The 23,084-nt window shown below is 35.5% G+C and overlaps 1 protein-coding gene across 5 annotated transcripts in view; it reads right to left on the bottom strand.

The window, feature by feature from the left end:
* The window catches only part of MAP4K3 (mitogen-activated protein kinase kinase kinase kinase 3), a 131,984-nt gene that overhangs the window by 72,234 nt on the left and 36,666 nt on the right, over positions 1-23,084 (bottom strand). For all 5 annotated transcript variants that reach the window (XM_054567546.1, XM_054567510.1, XM_054567518.1 and 2 more), the window contains exons 2-4: positions 16,549-16,606; positions 1,640-1,730; positions 428-492 (exon numbers count right to left, since the gene is read on the bottom strand). In XM_054567546.1, the coding sequence (XP_054423521.1) occupies positions 428-492; positions 1,640-1,730; positions 16,549-16,606 (214 nt within the window). The remainder of the gene's footprint in view (positions 1-427; positions 493-1,639; positions 1,731-16,548; positions 16,607-23,084) is intronic.

The following is a 23,084-nucleotide window of genomic DNA, read 5'->3' as shown; positions in this document are numbered from 1 at the left end:
TAATAATTTTTTAATTCCCCACAATCTAGCATCTAAGGCAGTAAATATTCAAATGATGCTTCTTGAACACGAGAGTAAAAGCAACTATCTTTGTATTAACACTATTCATTTATTAAATGGATATTCTTTTGGCTTAGTATTAGTCACCAACGTCTTTGCATGTCTTCTGTAAGTCTTGAGTTTGACATTTCAAATGATTTATAATATTCCTTCTTTAGAATTAGCAAATAATGTAATTTTTTTCCATGTAATTTTACAACTTATAAAACAAATGCTCCTTTCATCCATAATATGACATACTTTTATGTATCCAAATAACATAATGATAAAACATACTTTCCTTGCATCAACATTAATATTTTAATAGTTTATTATTATATATTAAGAAATTCTACCTAATCTCTACAAAATACAACTTTGGTCTTACCATGATAAATATCCTGTAAAGAACCTCCTCCACAAAACTCCATGCAAATCCAAAGTTTATCTCTCCTATAAAGAGAAAATAAGCAAGATGTATCTATCACATTTTCATGCCGATAACATGGACAGTAGCTACCTGTGCTAGGTTGTTCCACAGAACAAAAACTGATGCACAAACTGTGTTAGTGTACTGACTGAACCACTTACCATTAGAGTAGTTTTAAATTGGATGTGTTAAAGAGCCCACTTAAAACACGTAACAGTCATGGACCTGGGGGTAGTACCTATACGAACTAAAGTCTCCACTAAACCCACCCTTTATCCTTATTAAAGGCGGGGCAATCACAATTGTCCGAGAGCGGTTAGAATCACAAAGAAAAGCTGGCAAGAATTGCTCAGTCTGTTCTATGTGCTGTGCCCACATCTGAGGAGTTAAAGTGTCTTATACCCAGATCAAATGAGAATGGGAGCTGCAAGAAGTTACATCCTTATATATCCTATAGTATATTGAAACAAAACTAAAGACTTTTTAAAATACATTAAAAAAAATTCTCCAATCTTCTCTATGGAAGGAACCTTAAAAACCAGGTCACAGCATTAAACTCAGTTGCATAAGGAAGTGAATGGAAAAACGAGATTTGACCCTAAGGTCATCCCCTATGGAATATGAGCTGGGGAACCAGGCCTGTCCTGCTAAACCAAAACAAGAGGTGGCAAATTCAGTCTTTCTAAACTTACTCAAAGACCTAAAAAAATAAGAAGCCAGTGAACTAATTATAGTTCCCAGTCCTTTGGACAAAATGAAGGAAAGAGATGATGCAATATTCTGAGGCTAGAAGCACAAAAGAAAAAAGTTTCTAACAAAAACATAACAGGAAGAAATGTTCCTTTCTAAATTCACCCAAGTCTAGAAGGGGCAACAGAATGGCATGTTTAAATTATTCTACCACAGGAAGGCTAACCATAAAAGTAAGGTTTTATTGTCAGATTCCTCAATGAGACCACATCCAGAATTCCCAAGAGTACAACAGACAATCACTGACTATGATCTTAGTAACAGAATTAACATTAATAGGTCATAAATAAAAATTCCATTCATATGAAAATATCCAATCAACAAAGCATAAAAAATACTACAAAACATGAACTTGAGCTAACTTTATTTTGTTAAATAGGTGATGAATCATTATCGCTTTTCAAAAAGAAGACAATGTACCTTAAATAGCTTCCAAAATATGCAACAATATTTGGGTGTTTACAGTCTTTCATCATAATAATTTCTTGCTGCACAACTGCAAAGTCTTCTCCTAGAATTGAAAAAAAAAAGTATGTTGACTATTAATAGGTAAAGTAAGTTTCAAAATGTCTATTCATTTCAAAATATAATAAATGTTACTATTATTTTTAATGACAACTTCAGTCCTTTGCTTGATAGAAAGTAAAATACAGTGAGTGACTAAAAGCATAAACTCTGGATTCAAATCCTAACTCTGTACCCTATTAAGTGGTATAAATTTGGGCAAGGTGCTTGACTTCTCTGTGCCAATTTCTTCCTCTGTAAAATGGGGATAAAAATAGTAACAACCTATCTCATAGCACTGTTGGAAAAATTAAACTAGCCAATAAATGTAAAGTACTTGGAGCAGTGTCTGTGGGCCATCTGGTAACCCAGTACTGCTAGAGTGCAGGCCTCCTGACCCTACAAAAAGTCTGTGGAGGTACATTTGATACTCTTGGTGTATAAAAGTTTCTGCTCTGACTTTTGAACCACTCACCATTAAAGTAGTTGTAAACTGGCTGTTAAAGAACCCATTTAAAATGTGTAACAGTCCTTGACCTGAGGGTAGTACCTGTCCCTATGTGAACTAGTCTCCATTAAACCCACCCTCTAACTTTAATGAAGGTTAACCTTAGTGAATTCCACATGATTCACTACAATACATATATTACTTTTTCCTTTTTTAACAAATAACATCTAATATAATTTTAGCACAAAGAAGTAATTCTTTTTGAAGTTAGGGCAGGAACCCTAATACACCAAGAGTGTCAAATGTACCTTCACAAACTCTTTGTAGGGCCAAGAAGTCTACACTCCAGCAGTTACTGGATTACCCGATGGCCCACAAATACAGGCTTAGCCTGTATTCCAGTGCCTTGTTCCAACTGTGCTGGGATGCAGAATGGGACTGTATCTGAGCCTGGTCACACTATTACCAAATGATCTCTCTTCTTCTACTCTCTCTGCCCAAATTCTTCAAAATAAGATCTGGCAATGCTATAGCAGGGTCACATGCTGAGCCTCCTGAATGGCTATTTGTCACTGAGAGAAAAAAGGACTGCAGTGAATGCAAATGTGGTACACCAGAGGCTATGCAAAAAGAGAACAAATGGAAGTGTTTACATTTAACTCAAAGTATGAGGTTGTTAGAGCAAGGCCTGACATTTCTGGCCTTGGTATTTTCCTACTGTAAGTGTAACTGACTCTTGAAGTAGTCTAACCATGAACTATTGGACCCAATATCAAAACTTACCTTAGTGCCCAGTTACAAGGGAAGAAGTAATAAAAAACAGGCTGTATGTCAGGTTCTTAATTTCTGCAATGAAGTGTGTACAAAATCTAAGATCTCCAAAGGGAGAACAGGAAATTTTTATGCTTCCAAAATTTCAGAAGAAAATCACTGAACTGAGATCCTCTTCTGAGCTAACTAACCTCCCCCCATTAAGGATTCCAGATTTTTAGTACATTAAAATAGATTCAAGTTAAAAATAATGAAGCCAAAATGAGACTAATATCAATTTTCAGGGATAAATTTTTTGAAAGTTCTAAATTTTGCTTTCTCACTTGCCTCTCAATTACAGTTTCCCCCGATCTGGTGAAAGGGTTACAGAAGAGCAAAGTTGATCTAGTTGGAGTAAACTCCAGCACTTTGGTTTGATGGTGAGACAGCAGCTCTCCTTCTAGGGGCAAGTCTGAGAATTTAGCAGTCATCACACAAACTCAAAGGGAACCAGCTTTAGAATAAAGTTGTTCAGAAAACATGGAAAAGGAACAGGAAAAAGGGAGGAGAAAAGCATGTGATGATGTATTTGAGCTACTGCAACCGTCTCTGTGATTTTCAGATATACCTCTATATAACCAATAAATTCCCTGCCCTGTTTATGCCACCTCAAGTTGTGGTGTGTTACTCACAACTATAAGCATCACAGCTTCTACAGTGATCTTTGTACTTATCACTGCCCTTATGACACTGCAACAATGTCTGTGCGTCTGTGTCATCACTGGAATAGTTGGGTCCTCCAGGACAGGATTATGCCTTCATCATCTTTGCATGTTTAGCATCGAATATGTGACTAACAGAACTGTTTCCTGAATGAATCTGCAATACCTCATAATTCTGCTCCATGATAACTCTAAATCTGGTATATCTGCTTTTGGTTTAATTTCATCCAGTTAACATAATTGCTTACATGCTACTCCTGTGCTTTCTACTGAAACCTGTGAGTGGCTTTAAGTCTTCAACTGCTTCTTTCCCGTAAAATGTTGTTGATCCAAAGTGCATTATCTTTTTCCTAGCAAGTCATTTCTATGTGATCACAAGAATGGTTAAATTAAATCCAACATTTTTGTGGGGGAAAAAAAATCCAAAGAAATAGGCCCTGGCTGGTGTGGCCCAGTGGACTGAGCACCGGCCTGCAAACCAAAGGGTCGCTGGTTTGATTCCCAGTCAGGGCACATACCTGGGTTGCAGGCCAGGTCACTGGGTTGGGGATGCACAAGATGCAATTACACATTTGATGTTTCTCTCCCTCTCTTTCTCCCTCCCTTGCCCTCTGTCTAAAGATAAATAAATAAAATATTTTTAAAAAATTCAAAGAAATAATCTACAACTCAATTTTTAAAAGTAACCGGAAAAGATAGGTTTGGGCAGGAATAAAGGAAGCAGAATTTAATACATTAATAATCCCAAGGAGCCTAATGGTAGATTTAAAGACTTTTCTTCAAAGCTCAAGAGAAATAAAGTCCAAAGGATAAATTAACAACCTCCCTGACCAATTCTAGAACACTTAATAGGATACTGTACAACAGAATGATTAAACCACATCATCTCTAAAAATTCTTTCCAAATCTGAGTCTAAGATTTTTTGATAAAAGTTTTAAACATTAAAGGGAAGAACACATCTTCCAGAAGATGACAAAACAAACAAACAAAACCGAAATGAGAAAAACAGGCAAGACTACAAATAGAACAAGCAGATTAATGAATAAACCAAGTAAACAGAAAAATACAAACTAATACATGCAAAAATCTTAGAACATGACAACATTAAGCATCCAACAAATGTTAACTATTTGTAGTAGACCCAATAATGACCCCAAAGGTATCTAGGTTCCTAATCCCAGATACCCTTATGGATAAAGGAGTTTCACAGATGTGATTAAGTTAAGGAGCTTGGGATGAGGGATTTTCCTGAATTATCTAGGTAGGCCCTAAATGTAATCACAAGTGTCCTTATAAAAGGAAAGGAGACTTGACTGAAAGATGGCAGTAAGAAAGATACTGACTTTGTAGATGGAAGAAGGGACCAAGAATTAAGGAATGCAAGGAATGCAGCCCTAAAAGCTAGAAAAGGCAAGGAAACAGATCCTCCCTTACAGTCTCCAGAAAGGGAGCAGCCCTGCTGCCACGTTGGTCTTGACCCAGTGAAACTCTCTTTGGACTTCTGAATTCTAACACTTAAAAGAGAATAAATTTGTCCTGTCTCAAGCCACCAAGTTTGTGATGATTTGTTTACTAGCCATTAGGAAACTAATACATGATTACTATGACCAGATTTACCAGTAAAAATGGTAAATTACTAATAATTACCATTATTAGTATTGTGGCAGAGCTGGACAGTCATTCACAAATAACCTGTGCTCTCCCTTCCACAGCGTGGAAGTTATTGCTGGGAGGCAATCTCCGGTCAAAGACAACATTTCTCATACAATGTGAATACAGATGTGCTCAAGAGACTGGTTCTCATCAATGGAATGTGAGCAAATATACCAGCAGGCTACACAACACTGTGAGCCCTCAGAAAATATAAGCCTGGATTCCCTAAGTCATTAAAAGGAAGAGTCATCAAACAACTCGAACATCTGCACTCAGCAACTATATAAACTTTGAATAAAATTTAATTATATTAAGCCACTCATGTGTTCTACTTTAGATATTACAGCAACAAACATTATTCTAAACTGCTATGGGCACTTCACTTGCGTATCTTCTAGCTCCCATTCTATTTTAAACACAGAGAAGTAGAAATGTCCATCTATGCTATATGCTGAAGTATTTTAATAATAACGCCAGTTTTAATTTACCTTTTGATGTGTGAAATACGTAATAGATAAACTCCATGTCATATGGAAGAAACAATAAATAGAAATAAATGTATTTCAGTAATCCATGGCTCCCTTTCCACAGCTGGGATTCTCTTAAAACAAGTTGTCAACTACTGTCTCAAACTGCCGGAGTACCAAGAAATACTGAAATCCAGTTATTTTCATAAGCTATCAGCATACCATGAAATCCAATGGCTGATTTAAAAAAAAAATTAGACAGTAAGTAATTACAATACACAACTATGAAATAGTTTTTGTAAAACCACAGGACCAATACCCAATTTTTAGTCTTTGGAAAAATACTCAAACCATAATTCATACCACATAGAAATATAAAGGAAGTATCTAATAATCCTGACTTCTAGATATTTCAATATAAATAACAAAAATAATAATAGTAATATTAGTATTTTTAAGTATTAAGAATGAAGAAAATCACTCTTCAAATATTTAATTTGATGAAAATAATACGTAAGCCTATTTATTTGGCCATATTTTAGTAAGAGTTCATGATTAACAATGGTTAAGAACTATCACATTTGCTTAAATTGTTATGAATCAACTTTGAACTTGGGTTCAATAGGATAAAAAGAAAAAAATTCCCTTGCTGAAACTTAACAGTAAAAGATGAAAACATCCTGTTTGGTGTACCAAGATAGTTTGTCAAATGATTACGTTTAGTTTTTGGTTTAAAAAAAACGAGATCTCCACTCCTAAAAAAACCCACCTACTCTAATGCAGTGTTTCTCAACCTTATTTTCCTAATGGCTTGTCCCTAAGAAATTTTAATGTCACAGATATTCTGTATAGCTGCTTGTGTACTGTATGTACATTTGTGCTTTATATATAAAAAGAGTAGGGTTTTTTTCTCCCTCTAAAGAACCAGATTCCTTCCCCTTCTCATTTTAAAAGTATATTTGAGAGAAGAAAAGACGGTATCCACGTATTAAGGAAAGAACAGCTTAACCTGAGATTCCTGACTAATCTTCTAGGTCTCTTTTTTTATTACCTGGGTCCAGCTATTCTTCTGAGAACCAGGTTTACCAATCTAGCTCTGATGGAAGATACAAAGTAACGTAGGTACACATATCTCAAAAGTGAATTTCCAGTACCACGCCTCTCGATTATATCCCTCCTACTCTATTGAAGATTGTGGCAGCACAGAGAGTCCTAGAGTTTCTCTATGTAAAGTAGGTCTGCAGTAGATTCGAAAAATGATTCTGGCATAAGAACAGAAAAAATAAAAAATAAAATGCAGTATAGATTTTAAAGTAAGTGAAAAACACAGTGGGTAAGAAATTTTCTCTCTTTATCAAAATGCTTACCAAGAAGAATCACGGTCTGTTCCTAACCTGCTAAAAAGAAAATCCTACTGTCCATAGGGTAAAGTCTAAATCTTTGGGCTAGCATTTATTCTCCATAAACCACCATCAATCCACTTTTTACACCGTATTTCCCACTATGCTCAAGCAGAGCACAACACTCTGGTCAAATGAAACTATTTCCCAAACTGGCCTTGTACACCAACACCACCACTGCTTTCAAAGCTATCCTTGTATGAGACACCATCCATTCCCCTATATTTCTGGCACAAAGCTAGCCAGCCTTCATGGTTCAGATGCACTGTACCTTTCTAAATTACATCAAGTGAGATGAAAATCACAATCTCTGTGGAACCCACCAAATGAATCAGGATATATTAGCTACTCTGTCCTATTAGTGTCCTTTCACAGGGTATCTTGTCTAGATATCCCCTTTACTGAGTATCACGGGGTAGAGAGTCAAAGCCAGTTGTTCAGTGACCTGGAAATGAAGTTTTTCTAATCACAGCTACCACTATTCCTTATTGCTAGCACCACAATTCATACATACATACACTCTGCTCAATGGGTGAATCCCTGTAGTTAGGCTGCTATTTACATAAACACCTAGTTTTCACTCTCGGTAACAAGCAACTTGAAGGCAGATACTATGCCGTTGTATCTTCTATTCTAACTAAACTGTGTGTGCTAACTACATATTCATAAAACTGAATCACTATTAAATAGACATAAAGGGTTGGGAATGAAAAAGAAATTGCAGACACACTAAAAAGTCCTGTTACTTGCTTTTTTATTTTTGAGCATTATTGCCTTTAAATGTGTAAATTTCTAATTTGTCCAGTATAGTCAGCCCATAAAATGGCTCTAATATATTAAAGTGTAGCTAAGCAATCCATGATTAACCTTGCGAAGTAATTATCATAAGTGATGTAACAACAACTTTCTTTATGATGGCAGTAAACACAAAACAGCACTGAGTAAACAACTGGAGGTAAGGGAGTACTCCAGGGAGACAGGAAAAGGAGCTAGATAAATAACTACCCTGGCGTTTTGCCTCTCTATGGTGAAAAATAAAGGGAGGAAGCACCTCTCCCATCTCTCAGGACAGAAAAAAACTAATGTGAAAAGCTGATAGGAAAGAAGATTTGTAAATACAGCTTTGGAGAGCCATGAAAAAACAGTAAATGCTGCTATAATGGAAATAAAACATAATACCCTATTTCCTCACTATGAATTCCCTGCTCATCGATCTCAGCATTTTTCATTGTGTTTGAAAAGGAATGAGTTTCTCTCACAAGTTCCTACTTAATTAATCAGTTATCTGTTTTTATACTCTACTTTAATAACCAGTACTGCAGGTGAATAATTATAAACAACTTTAATTAAATACCATTTTTTAAGGGTAAAAAACTAAAGAACAATGGGCGGAGAACCAGAGGAATCAGATCCACAAAAAGGATGTGTGATTTTGGGCAAATTATAAATACCGTGCCTCCTTTTCTGCAAAATGAAATGTGTTAGGCTTAAGAGAATGTTCGCACAGTATCCACCCACCATCAGGTATTTTCTATGACAAAAGTTTTGAAAATTGTAAAACATTTTGACAACCATCGAGACATGACCTAAAAAATTCCTTATGGCTCTAAAATTCTGACTTTAAAACATAAACAGAAAAATAAAAGATTCAAGAGATCCATAACGTAGAGAGTTATAATACCTTATAAGAACCTGAAAGCGAAGCCTGAAAGAATATATGAGTTCTATTCTATTAGCAAACTCTGCCACAAGCTTTCATTTTGTTCCATTTTTAATTTTCTCTCAAAATAAGTCTCAAGAGTTGGCAGTGTGCTGGCCCAAACTCTTAAAGCTTAAAGGCTACACGAACAAACCTGTGGCCTGATAAGTCAGGCTTACTGACCCACTGCAATGAGGAAGACCACACACCAGGGAAAACCAGAGTTACAAAAATTCTGGGAACTGCGGAGTTTAGATGACATATAAATGAAGCAGTGCTTTAGCAGGCTTAAAGCAAAGCAGAGCTGTGTGTAAAGGGGTCTACTTTAGGACTGGACTGTAGAGTGAATCCAAGGTCCTCTTTCCTTAGGAACTACAAAGTTAAGGTAGGCGTAGATGTTTTGTTTCGAAAACCGTTATTGGAAGTTGTGCATCTCGGTTGTTAATCAAGACTGCCTCGCTCTGTCAAAAAGACTTAGATTCCTCAGGGAAGAAGGTGATGTTTTATTCTTGCTGATATAATTACACAGAGCCAAGTTTCTGGTAATCTATGATTTTCAATAACAAACTTCCTCAGTGAGTAAGCAAGCTAAAGTCACTCAAAGACAGGAAATGTTAGGATACTTTACAGCGGCCCCATTCTTAGGAGAAATAATGTCTGAGGCTCTGTGTTGTTGTTCCAACCTGATAAATGGCCAGGCAGCTTTTCACTCTCTCCATTAGTTACTTGAGATTACTGTCTCCACTGTACACCAGAGTGTGAGGAACAGCTTGCTAATTAAACTGATTATATTATACTCTTCATAAAGAAGTTTATTTGCTGGTTTATCTTTTGGTTTATTGTGTATCAATTTCATTATAAAACATGTCCAATTTGAGCAAATGTACTGGTTTTGAAGAAACACTTGTATCTGACGTCAGGGAAGTTCACTTAATACTCACTAGATGTGAATAAAACTCACTTAGCTTGTTAAGTTGTGGTTCTGCCACTAAAGATTTTTCATATACTGCCCTGGCTGGTGTGGCTCAGTGGACTGAGCGCAGGCCTGTGAACTGAAAGGCCACTAGTTTGATTCACAGTGAGGGCACACATCTGGGTTGTGGGCCAGGTCCCCAGTTAGGGGCGTGCAAGAGGCAACCAATCATTTCATTTCTTACACATCGATGTTTCCCTTTCTTTCTCCCTCCCTTCCCCTCTCTCTAAAAATAAATGGCATCTTTTAGAAAAGATTTTTCATATACTAGTTTTAGAAAACTATACTCATATAAATATTTTTAAATTAAACATCCAGCAAAACCTGATAACAGAGTTTCCACACCACTGCCAATTTCTGAGAGTAGTAAGAAAGCAGGCTACATTGCCAGGGTTCAAATCTCAGCTTGCCAATAATTATGACAAGTTACTGTTTGGTGCTTCTGCTTCCCTATCTTTAAAAACAGAGCAATAATACTGAATACAAGGACTGAGTCAAGAAATGTAAAGCATTTAGAACAGAACCTGGCACAAAGTAAGTCTGAATAAACGTTAGCTATTAATTAGCAAAAATGTGTCATGGTTTAAACCAACCCATCTCTAAGATATCTTTACATCTTCTTAGTCTCATCTTCTTCATTAGTTTGATTTACCCAATAAATATTTACTGAGTGTCTACTAAGTGCCAGGCAATGTATCAGGAACCAGGAACGTTTTAGTAAAGATGAATATGAAGTTTGCCCTCATAAAAATCATGGTTTAGTGAACACTTTAGCACCACTGCATTCTTACCAATACTATTTTTTTTCCTACTGAACATATCCTTGTTACTTTTCTCAAAGAACTGCCATTTTCAAACAGTGAGATCCTTTACCACAAGGACCATTTCGTGATGCTGATAATGCTAGTGCCTAAGAAGGGTCCTAACAACAGAGTCAACAAAAACTTGTGGCATTTCCCCAGTTCTTGTTTCTATAATATATATCTTTCCACATTATATTTTACTATTGAGGTACGATTACTGATTAACTGTCTATTTTCCCCTTCAATTGTCAGTTTCTGCTTCATATATTTTTGGGCTTTGTTTTTAAGTGTAAGTATTGTTTCCTACTCTTTTTCATTAACAACATACAGAATTTACATTCTGGGCTTCTTCTTTTTTTTTCTTTATTTCTACATTTTACAAAGGAAGTGACAGTGTGCAGTACTTGCCCTTCTCCGTCTAGCTTATTTCACTGAGCAAACTTAATACCCTCAGTGTCCATACATGTTGCTGGAAATGGAGGATTTCCTTCTTTCTTGTGGCCGAATAATATTCCACTGAATATATACACACCATGTCTTCTTTATCCATTCATCTGTTGATGGATACTTAGGTTGTTTTCATATCTTGGCTACTGTGAGTAATGCTGCAGTGAATGTGGGAGTGCAGATATCTCTTCAATATCCTGTTTTCATATCATTTGGATATACATCCGGAAGTGGAAGTGCCAGATCATACGGTAGTTCTATTTTCTAGTTTTTTTAAGGAACCTCCATAATGCTTCCATAGTGGCTGTACTAGGGGAATTTACAATTTCCCCCAACAGTACACAAAGGTCCTCTTTTCTCCACATCCTTGCCAACAATGTCTTTTTTATGATAAAAAACTAAAAAGCTTCTGCACAGCAAAGGAAGCCATCAACAAAATCAAAAGGCAACCTAGAGAATGGGAAAAAATATTTGCAAATCATACATACGATAAGGAGTCCATACCCAAAATATGTAACAAACTCATACAACTCAATAGCAAAATGAAAACAAAACAAAACAACAACAAAACCAATCTAAAAAATGGGCAGAGGATCTGGACAGACATTTTTCCAAAGAAGACATACAGATGGCCAACGGGTACTTGAAAAGGTGCTCAACATTACTAATCATCAGGGAAACAAATCAAAACCACAGTGAGATAGCACCTCACACCTGATATGATGGCTATTATTAAAAAAGACAAGAGATAACAAGTGTGGGTTAGTATTTTGCTGTGAAGACCTCTGGGACTACTATAAATGACCTCTAGTGTCATTTTTAAGCCACCAGGAAAATGTAAGCTTTGTTAGGAGTAATAGTATTAAAAACGAAACTGGACTTTCTTCTTTACTGGTATATTATAGGAATGCAATAATTATTAAATCTGTGTTAGCAACATTCCAAGTAAAATACTAGGAGTCACTGGTTTGCATTACACATTTGGAATCAAGAAGGCTATGCAAGAGGATGAGATGAGGGAGTGATATATCTGGGTACTGCTTTTCTATATTCTATAAAGGTACTTTCACCTCTCATTAAACATTTATTGTGTAGTTTTGTTGTTTTTTTAAACCCACTTTATGAGTAAGGCTGAAGATAAATTATGAATATATGCTTGTTAACCTCTGAGACTTTGGGGAAAAGGTAACATGCATGTGTAGTTAACATAACAGGACAGGAAATTCACTAATGAGCAGTTTTTAAAACAAAGACAAGTTTACCTATCTTGGAGTAGTACGTGGTCTAATTCCCTTAACACTAATTTTCTCATGACTTTAATTTCTAGTAAAAAAGATCTTTTAACAGTGAAAATTAATGGCATTGCTTTCAAGCGCTCTAATGATAGTTTTTGAATAGTAACATAGCTATGTTAATGGGAATAAGAAAAAATGGTTGATTTCTAAAGCCAGTTAGACATGTAACACTGTAGCAGTCCCATCACTGGTAACTAGTCGGTTCTTCCTTCTGTTCCCCACAATAGCTCTTAAACAATAGAAGTTATTTCCATTATTCTTCAGATATCCTACTTACCACCTTCTGCTTCACTCTCAGCTAAGGACCTAGATTCCTCCATTTGAGAAAATAAAGACCCTGTTATAAAGAACTTTTTTTTTTTTTAATTTTACTACCCTCTCCTCAACTTTAAAGCTAATCTGTATTTGTGCCCAAACTTGGCCCTTTCCAAAGATGTGATCCCAAAGGCAGTACTCTCTTCCTTTTCAGAAGAGGCACCTCTTGATCCTCTCTCCTTCCAAGGCCTTTTAGAACAGTGCTCTGTCATGTATGTTGTCTTCACCACCACTCACTTCTGCCTTTCAGCCTACACACGTGCTCAAATGTACCTGAATGTAAAAACTTTATCTGGTATTAAACCAGTCCCCCTATTGCTTTTCATGGCCAAATTTCTTTAAAAAACAGTTTGAGCTAGGTTTCCTTTTCCTTCCATTCAGTCCTTCCTTAATCCACTCCAATGTGTTTTTTCATCCAACAACTACTGAAGTTACTCTCACAAAGGTCCATGTCATTTTAAGACCCAAATCAAAGGCCTCTTATGCATTCTCATCCTCTTTGACATTTTCAGCAGCATTTGATACTAGTGACCCCTTCTTTCCTTTTGAACCTCTCCAACTACAACTACAATCAAACATGAGTGATTTTCAAATCAATGCCTGCAGCCAAGAGCTCTCTCTTGAGCTCCAGATCTGCAGATCAAATTGACAACTGTACATACAGGGAGGAGCAAAAGTAGGTTTAGCAAAAGTAGGTTTACAGTTTTTCATATGGAAAATAATACAATAATTAATAAATAACAATGCAAGAATAAACTGTGTTCTGTGTACTTATTTCTGTAAACCTACTTTTGTTCTACCTTGCATGTATACGATCTCTAAACACCGCATAAACAAGCAACATGTCTCAAATGAATGGAAATGCATTTTTCTCTTCACTTTACCTCCTCTATATATCACAATTTCAGCCTCACTATAACTACCTTGGTTCAGATCCTCATAATAACCCTCAAATTGCCTCTTGGGGCAGAACACTGTTGGAGGCTAGAATAGCCATTCTTTTCTTCTTCTTCGACACATACTGCTTAGTTAAAGACCATATTTCCTAGCCTCTCTTGCGTTTGTGTGGCCACGTAGTAAGTTCTCAGCAACAAAAAATGAGAAGTGGTATGTGACTTCTTTAAAAGAAAAATTTCTTGCCTTAAAATACCTCTGTCTCTGTTCCAGCAAGCTAGCAATGGATACACAAGTGACCTATACTCATATAAGCAGATGAATGGGGGCTCTACTGGGCAATAGCACACAATGGGAGGAACGGACGTCCCCAAATAACCTCATGGAACAGAACTGAACTACCGACTTGGACTCCCCTGAGAACTGTTCCATGAGAGAGAAATAAATGTCTACATTATTTAGGTCACTTTATTTTGGGTTTCTTTGTTATAGCATTTAACCGGAAACCTAATACCCTTACCCTTCTTGATAAATCTCTTAACTTCCTGCCAATATTAACTTACATTTCAATAAACCTGCCATATTACTGCCAGTTATCTTTTTAAATATAGGCTAAATATTAGTCTTCTCCCTAATAGCCCTTTTATGAAACTTTCAAACTGTATTCCAAAGTGTAGGTACCACTTTACATTCCCAAAAGCAGTGCATGAGGGTTCCAGTTTGTGGTTATGTTTTCAGTTCTTTCCTTCAGCAATACATGCTGACATATTAAGGGTTGAAATGATACAACATTGCTAGCAGGAGGAAGGAGGGCAGTGAGTATAAATGAGACAAGGTTAGCTGCATCTTGAAAACTGTACTCATACTACTAATAACAGCCACTTACTATGGCAAGTACTTACTCTGTACCAACCAGTATTTTATGTGCTTTAGATATATTAGCTCATTTAATCTCAACAGCTACCTTTAGAGAAAGCTACTATTTTATCCCCATTTTAGAGATGAGGAAACAGAGGTCCAGGAAAGCTTAGGCAATGTGGTCAAGCTAGGACTAGAATCAAAGTGGTTTTAGAGTCTATGCTCTTAACCACTAGGCCATACACTGCAAACTCAAGACAAAACATTAAATATAAAAATTCATGTGACTTCTATGAAGATATAAGTTAGGAATCCAACATTAACTAAATTTAAATATATATCTAATAACATGATAATATCCCTTGTTATCTCTGGATGTTAAAATACCAGTAATTTTTCTTTTTATTTAATTGCATTTTCTACTTTTATTACAATGATCACTATATGCATGGCAATATTCAAGATTGACAGTATAATAATGTAAGCATTTCATTGGTCAAAAAAAATGACTTGACAAAACAATAAAGATTTTTCAAGTTTCTAATTTTTTAAGGGAAATTTTAACATGTATGAATGAGTACCATGTACCAGGCCCTAAGCTCAGTGCTATGGAAATAAAATTGATTAAAATCTAGAAACAAAGAAAGGCAATTGTGAATAACACTATAGCCATGGTTATAGTGCTATACCCAAGTTATTCCTGCAAGGAGTCGTCTTAATCAGATCAGAGGTCAAGGAAGACTTCTGGAAAGAGAAGGCATTAAACTGATTTGAGGGACTGAGGTATGTACAAAGTACTATTGATTTAGAGACTATTTCATCAAGTGACTATTTCATCAAGTAACTATTTCTTAATGATTAAAAATGAAGACCCTGATTAAAATGCCAAATCTTTTTTTAAGTCTTAGATTTCACCAATTTCAAATGTTCTACTTAAGTTTCTCATAAATTGAAGAGCATAGGACTCAGAGAAAATAAAAAACTATCTTGATTAGAATGTAATCAGACTACACAAAATCTGTAAATATGTATAACTGAAAAAGTACTTTTTTATTGATTATATTTCAGTGTGGTTTGATCACAGTCAACACATCCTTCAAATTTCATCTTAATGGTACTTCTAAAAAGTCTACTGATAATCTAAATCAGGGGTGAGCACAATATAGCAGCAGGTGGCCTGCTTTGCTAAGAATGGTTTTTCCATTTAGGAGGGAGCGAGGACGGAGAGAGAGGAACTGTACAGAGAGACCACATGTGGTCCAAAAGCCTAAAATATTTTACGATTTAGCCTTTTTACAAAAGAAGCTCCCACCCTTAAAAAGAATTATTGAGTGGATTTCTGTTATACTGAAGCTAACATCTGTTTTACCAATAAATTCGTTATTATCAGTTTGTAATGAAAGAAGCCATCAGAAAAGCACTACGATTACTCTGGAACTCAATCTAAACATGAGCACAATTATTTGCTGATGACAGGAGGGGAAAAAAAGAGAACGGGGTGTTTTAAGAGAGGATAAACAAGACATTTCAGAAAGCTCAGAAAGATGTGGGTTTTACAGGGGGTGGAGGAATTCAGGAGTAGAATACAGCAGGTAAAGCTGACAAAAAATAAGGAGTAGTCCTAGGGGTTTTACAATAAGTTGCTCAAGTTGAAAAGTAACCACTAAGATAAAATGTGAGAGCTAGGTCTACTGAGAAAAGTGAGACTCAAGATGAGAAGTTACTTGCCCAAGTTTACCAGAGCAAGAGAGCGGGACACAAAGAGCTGGATGACAACCACCCAAATCTCAGTTCACTTCTTTCCACTGCGTCACACTGCCCCCTCACCACAGGACAATGTTACCTCAGTCGATTTGTGACAAGTACTCAACTGAGTTCAGAAGGAATAAAGCCTCTTCAGTTCTCCCCCTTCCCCCAGTTATTAGCGATCTTTTACAGACGAGATACCTACAGGTCTCAAAGAGGTGCAGGAAAGAGCAGATACCAGCTCTCTTTCCCTGAAGATACTGGGAACAAGAGAATGTTAACCAAACACGATTAAAATAAGCCTTAAAGATATCTATTGGCATATAGCAATAAGAAACATCAAATTTCAATTACCTGGTTCCAATTTTATTACTTTAATTGCTGTCAATTCACCAGTGTTAACATTCCGTGCCTAAAAAAAAAAAGAAAAAGAAAAAGAGAAAAAGAAAATTGTGAAAAAAGCTTTCATTAAAAACTTTATAAAATATCATTAGCTGTTTATGTTCAATTATATTAAAATATTTTTTAAAGAACTGCAAAACTGATTTATAGTTACAAAACAAACACTGTTCTTTATAATGAATTTCATTATTCAACTATAAATTTAATAATATTGATAACAATAACTACTATATACACAGGCCTTATAATGTGCCAGGCACTATTCTAAGTATTTTTATATTAATTCACTTAATCCTCAAAACAATCTTATGAATAGATACTAATATTATTCCCATGTTGCAGATGGGAAAACAGAAGCACAGAAAAGTTAAAGAACTTGCCAAGGCCATAGAGGTAGTAAGCAGCAGAGCTCGGACTTCAGCCCAGGTCGTCTGGCTCCAGACTCTGAGCTTTAAAACATTACACTCTATTGCCACTTATTTGGCCTGGTTAAATGTGTGAACTTCTTAACTATTCTTAAATGTGTTAATTTAAAAACCTTGGAATATGAAAACACAATTATCTAACCATGAAAACAGCCCTCGTGTGTCTGTTTAAACACACTCGATGGTAACAAGTGAATCAGTGAGTTCAATACAAATCAAACATATTTTTATAAGCCACATATTAAAAATCACTTTAAAAACTATAAATGACAAACTGTTCAATCTGTAAAAAAGTCAGTAATTCTTTGTCACCTTAAACTGTTTTATAACTGAATCGGAATTTCTAAACTATTTAAAACTGTTATAACTTACATTAGAGCTATTAACTAAAATGTAATAAATTTTATATCAACCAATAAAGGCCAATATACATGATTCCTTGATCACAGAAAGGTGCATTCATCCGACCAGAATTATTCTTAGTTGCAACATGCTTACTAATGAATTGGTGAAGATCTGAATTCATCCGACCAGAATTATTCTTAGTTGCAACACGCTTACTAATGAATTGGTGAAGATCAGTGAATCATTCAGAAGGGATGATAATAGCACTAACAGTGAAATCCTTCTAAGAATATTGAGGCAATAAAAATACCAGCCAAGGGTCTAGAAAGGTAGGCAGATATGAAGACACAGCCATTGCTGAAATGTGAAATTTAACCTTTTAACATAAAAAAAAGGCACTAAAATTCTCCCTCTAAAAATTGAGAAAATATTAAAAATTGCAGGGAAGATACATTCCTTCAGAAAAAAATACCCATTACTAATAAACATGATGCCAACTTGTGACAGGCAGTATAAAACAGATTTGAACAGTTATTTCAAACTAAATTTAATTTCCATTAAATGCAATAGACATTTGAAATAGATAGTGCTAGATTAAGTATTTATTCCCTTTCCTATGATGAGAAGATATAGACACAAACACACACACACACACACACACACACACACACACACACACACGTAAAAATAAAATCATATTAACACCATTCTGGAAGCATTTTGTAGAAGGCCGAGAGTGTGCCTGTAAAATATTCAGGTGTTATCACATCAATGTTAGTGATAAATCTCCTCAAACACTATAAAAACTACTTGCCTTTTTTCACACTTCAATATCTTTTCTTTGTTAGGCTCCTCCTTGACACAGATACTCCATCTTTCAATCCACATTTTTTTTAGCACTTATCCAAATAAAATAAGACAAGTTACTACTTTCTCCAATTCTTAATTCTCCATTTTAAAATCCTGCCATGGTTTTGTTTTGTTTATTAAAAAGAAATTGAGAGTATGAGTGATTTCATTATGAAATAGCTGAGAAAATGTGAACCCATAGAAAGTTAGAGCAATTACTTTTACAGATGAAATCGTTCCAATTGACCACAAGAGGGCACACTCTCTACTGACAACGCAAGTTACAGTGTGTCAAAAATGGCTACTGTAGAAAATACACTCTTCTAAAAAGATTTATTAATAGTTAACACTAGCACATATTTAACAAAAAAACTGACAGAGTACTGATAAGTACTTTACCAAAGACAGTATGTACTGTAGCCTTGACTTTTGAATACAACTTTTCAAAATTAAAGCAGTCTAGAATTTTCTAAAGGTTAACAGTTTTAAAATTATGGTTCTCTAGAGTCAGTAAGAAAACAAGACAACTAAAATGACTATGTTATTTCTGCCTTCTGAAATATTTTCCAATATGTAACTTAACAGAATTAAGATAATTCACAAAAAGGGAAGAAAATTTTTTTAAATGCTTATTAAATAAATTTAGATTTTTACACATCAAAATCTATGTGTATTAATAAAGGTCTTTAAAGTATACAAGTCATCAAGAACCTTGGTCTTCTGGGTAAAATAAGAAATAGTTATCTGTCTCTAAATTTACAATGGTCAAGGTGACAAACTGAGGTAAATTAAAAAATGTTATCTCTAATACCCTGTAACTGCTATTCTTTTTAATTATCCAGAGCAGTTTACTAGGGGAAAAAAACATGAGCAAGATAATTATAAAATATTACCATGTACAGAGTTAAAAATTTCTAATTGAGTATCAGTAATGTAAAGTTCTCAAGACTTGCTCAGACCAGAAAGCTGAAGGTAAACTAAGGATCTAGATCTTGACCTCTTCTGCCACATTGTTGATTTTGACCACCATTCTTCATATGCCCTCAAAGTGATGCTCATGATGCTCAGATCATGTTCTTGTGTTTATAACTCTTCAGGGACACACACCAATGCTTTAAAGACAAAAATTCATATTCCCTGTCAAAGAATTTAAATTTTTCACTGAATATAGCACTTGGAATATAATTTACATACCATAAAGTCTACTCTTTTAGTATGTACAATCTAATGGTTTTTAGCATATTCAGTTATGTAACCATCATTACTATGTAAGTCTGGAATGTTTCCATCACCCCAAAAAGAAACCGTAGATCTATTAAGCAGTCATTCCCTATTCCTCCTCCCCATCCCGGTCCCTGACAACTATTGGTCTACTTTCCGTCTCTATGGATTTGACTGTTCTGGATATCTCATATAAATAGGATCATATAAAAGGTGGTTCTTTCACCGAGCGTTAACGTATCCAGGGTCACCCATGTTGTACCATGTTTCACTACTTTATTCCTTTTGTTGCCAAAAAATATTTCATTGTATGGAAATACCACACTTTGTTTATCCCTCTATCAATTAAGGGATATCTGAGTTGTTCCCACTTTTTGGCTATACAAATAATACTTCCATGAAGAGCAGTGTATACATTTTTGTGTGGACCTATATTTTCAATTCTTTAGGATATAGACCTAGGAGTGGAATTGCTGAATCATATGGTAACTCTATGTATAGCTTTTTGAAGAACTGTTGATCTGTTTTCCAAAATGGCTGCGCCACTTTATGTTGTCACCAGCAATGTATGAGGGTTTCAATTTCTCCACATCCTTGTCAATATTTGTTATTTCTTGTCATCTTTATTTTTGCTATCCTACTGGGTAAGAAGTAGTATCTCACTGCGGTTTAACTTGCAATTCACTAATGACTAATGATGTTGAGCATCTTTTTATCATACCTTATTGCCCATTTGGGTATCTTCTTTGAAGAAATGTCTATTCAAGTCTTTGCTCACTTTAAATTACATTACTTATCTTTTCATTGTTGTATTTTAAAGAATTCTTTATAGATCCTGATATCTCTTTTCAGTTATATGATTTGTAAATATTTAATCTCATTCTGTGGGTGGGTCTTCATTTTCTTGATTGTGTTATTTGAAACAAAATTTTTTAATTTTGATGAAGTCCAACTTATCTATTTTTTCTTTCTTTTTTTGCTTGTGCTTTTGGCATTACAGCAAAGAAACCATTCCATAACCCAAGGTCAGTGATTTCCACCCCCCCCCCCATGTTTTCCTCTAACAGTTTTGTAGTTTTAGCTCTTCCATTTAAGTCTATGATCCAACTTGAGTGAATTTTTCTATGGTGTCAGGTAGAGCTCCAATTTCATTATTTTGCATGTGAATATCAGATTGTAAAATGTAACATTTTAATTATAAAACCCTATACTATTTAGCCCTTGAGCACCTTTCTAGTCATTCCCTAATTTACACTTTATGCTTTAGCCAAACTAAACATCTTGCCACTCTCCAATGCTTTCCACACTTTTGCACTTCAGCACATACTGGGTAGCCAAATGTTTGCCCCAACTCCCTCCCTTGGCCTAACTCCTAGACATCTTTAAAAGCTGTCAGCTTAAGTTATTATCACTTTCCACAAGCTTTCCCCTAACCCCTCTGCTGGCTTAGGCATCTCCCCACACATACTTCTGGGTAATCTTTCTCAAATGGGTGCAGGCCTGGGGAGCAAAATCCTGCAGATCTAGATCTGACCTCAGTTTACAGGGGCTCTTGAAAACTATTACAGTTCAAAGCTGTCTGAGAATTCAGTCTGGTTCAGTTAGCTTTTAGAAGCCATTCATATGAGAAGTAGTTTGGGAAAGAATTTTTCTGAGATGACTTTATGTTGACTGCTGCAGTATCTCTAATTATCAGAAAGCTACTCCTGGAGTGAGAGCTGGAGTGAACAACATAATCAAGAAGTGATAATAAAGACACAAAAAAGTGTGCTAGGTACTAAACAGAGTTAGAGACAGTCATTATCAGTAAAAAATCTGACCATCTACTATTGCCAAGTACCTCTGGGTATTCAAAACTTAATCTCTAGAAAGGGCTGTCCAACATGAATATAAAGAAAGGTTCTGAAATGGGAGTGAAGAAATGCAAAGTTTAATCCTAACTCTGCCAGTAACAAGCAATGGGATCTGAGCAAGTAATTTCCCTTGCATCTTCCCCGCAACTCCTTCGAATTTAAAAAGAAAGTAAAATTTCCAATAAAAAAACCATTTCTAAGGTTCTTTCTAATTCTAAAAGTTAATGTCTACATCAAATACTTTGTCTAAATTAACAGATTCCATATACAAACCAGCTGGCTGATGACAGAATAATCATGAGAAGTTTAAAAACAAAACAAAACAAAACAAAACAAAACACTGCCACTGATTTTCAATCAACAGATTGATGGTGGGACCCAGGAATCTGTATTTAAGGCTACTGAGGTGCTTCTGGTGTTCAGCCAGGTTTTGGGACGTGGTCTAAGGCACTGAGCCATTTGAATTTTCTGTAAATACCAACTTCTAAGTCTGAAAGAGGTATTACAGGGATGGTTTTATGAAGGAGATGCCATTCAAGCAGAGGTTTGAAAAACGGGCTGGGTTAGAACAAACACATAAGACGGGTGGGGAAGAGGGCATAGAAAGAGAAGCATGAGCAAAGGCACAAGGACAGAAAACAGGCTATTTTGAGTGTATTGTGTGTGCCAAACTTCAGGGTGCCACCCATGTAAATACTCCCTTTCAGAGGAAAATGGCTAACCCACAGCCACTGCTAAAGAAATAGTTTTATGTGCTTTTCCAGTTACTTGGAATAGGTGTGAGCCTACCACAAGGGCAACAAATTTATAGGAAGACTAATAGCCACAGTGAGGTACATCCCTGATTTGCCCTAGACATTCCCAGTTCATGCCTATTGTCCAAGCAGGTTAAGAGGGGCCACTTTCACTCTCAAAATTACAATTAAATTTTCATTTAATGTGGTAATAAGCTTAATGATAAATTATAAGGTCATTCTAGCAAGAAACTCTGAGCTGACATAAAAAAGGAAATAGACCTATCAGATTCTCAAAAATTGGGGTCAGCAAACATGTGTTTTTAATAAATAAAGTTTTACTGGAACACAGCCATGTTCATTTGTTTAAGTGTTAATGTCAATGGCTGCTTTTACGATACCACAGAACTACGTAGCAGAGATAGAGACCAAAGGGCCTGCAAAGCTTCACCTATTGACTACCTGGCCCTCCCCCGAAAAAACTGAACCCCCACTATACAACAGCACCGTCCAATAAAACTTTCTGCATTGGTGGAACTGTTCCACGTCTGCACTGTCCCGTACAGTAGCCCCATGTCACATGAGGCTACTGATCAACTGAAATGGGGCCAGTATAACTAAAGAACTAAATTTTATTTAATTACGTATGAAATGAAGTACTTAAATTCAGAAATTTTAAATGTTCTAAATTAAGATATAATTGGCATCTAACCCTGGATCAGTTTTAGGTGTACTACATAATGATTTGATATATGTATATACAACAAAATGATTATAATAATAAATTCAGTTAACATATATCACATGATACATAGTTACAACTTTTTTTCTTACGAAAATTTTTAAGATTTAGTATCTTTTAAATATACATACACTACAGCATTGTTAACTATGGATACCACATTGTACATTACACCCCCAGAACTTACTTAGTTTATAACTAGGAAAAAATCAACTTTTGAAAATGCATTTCTAGTTGTTAGAACACATATAGAGATTTGTGTAATCACCACCACCATGATCTGGAAACAGAGAGGTCTCACCGCAACAAAATGCCCTTG

Source organism: Pteronotus mesoamericanus, unplaced genomic scaffold, assembly GCF_021234165.1.
Source record: "Pteronotus mesoamericanus isolate MK-2021 breed Mesoamerican mustached bat unplaced genomic scaffold, CSHL_Meso_final contig_101, whole genome shotgun sequence".
NCBI classification, from domain to species: domain Eukaryota; kingdom Metazoa; phylum Chordata; class Mammalia; order Chiroptera; family Mormoopidae; genus Pteronotus; species Pteronotus mesoamericanus.
The sequence above is the reverse complement of the archived record's forward strand: the minus strand, read 5'-3'. Positions and strand labels throughout refer to the sequence as shown.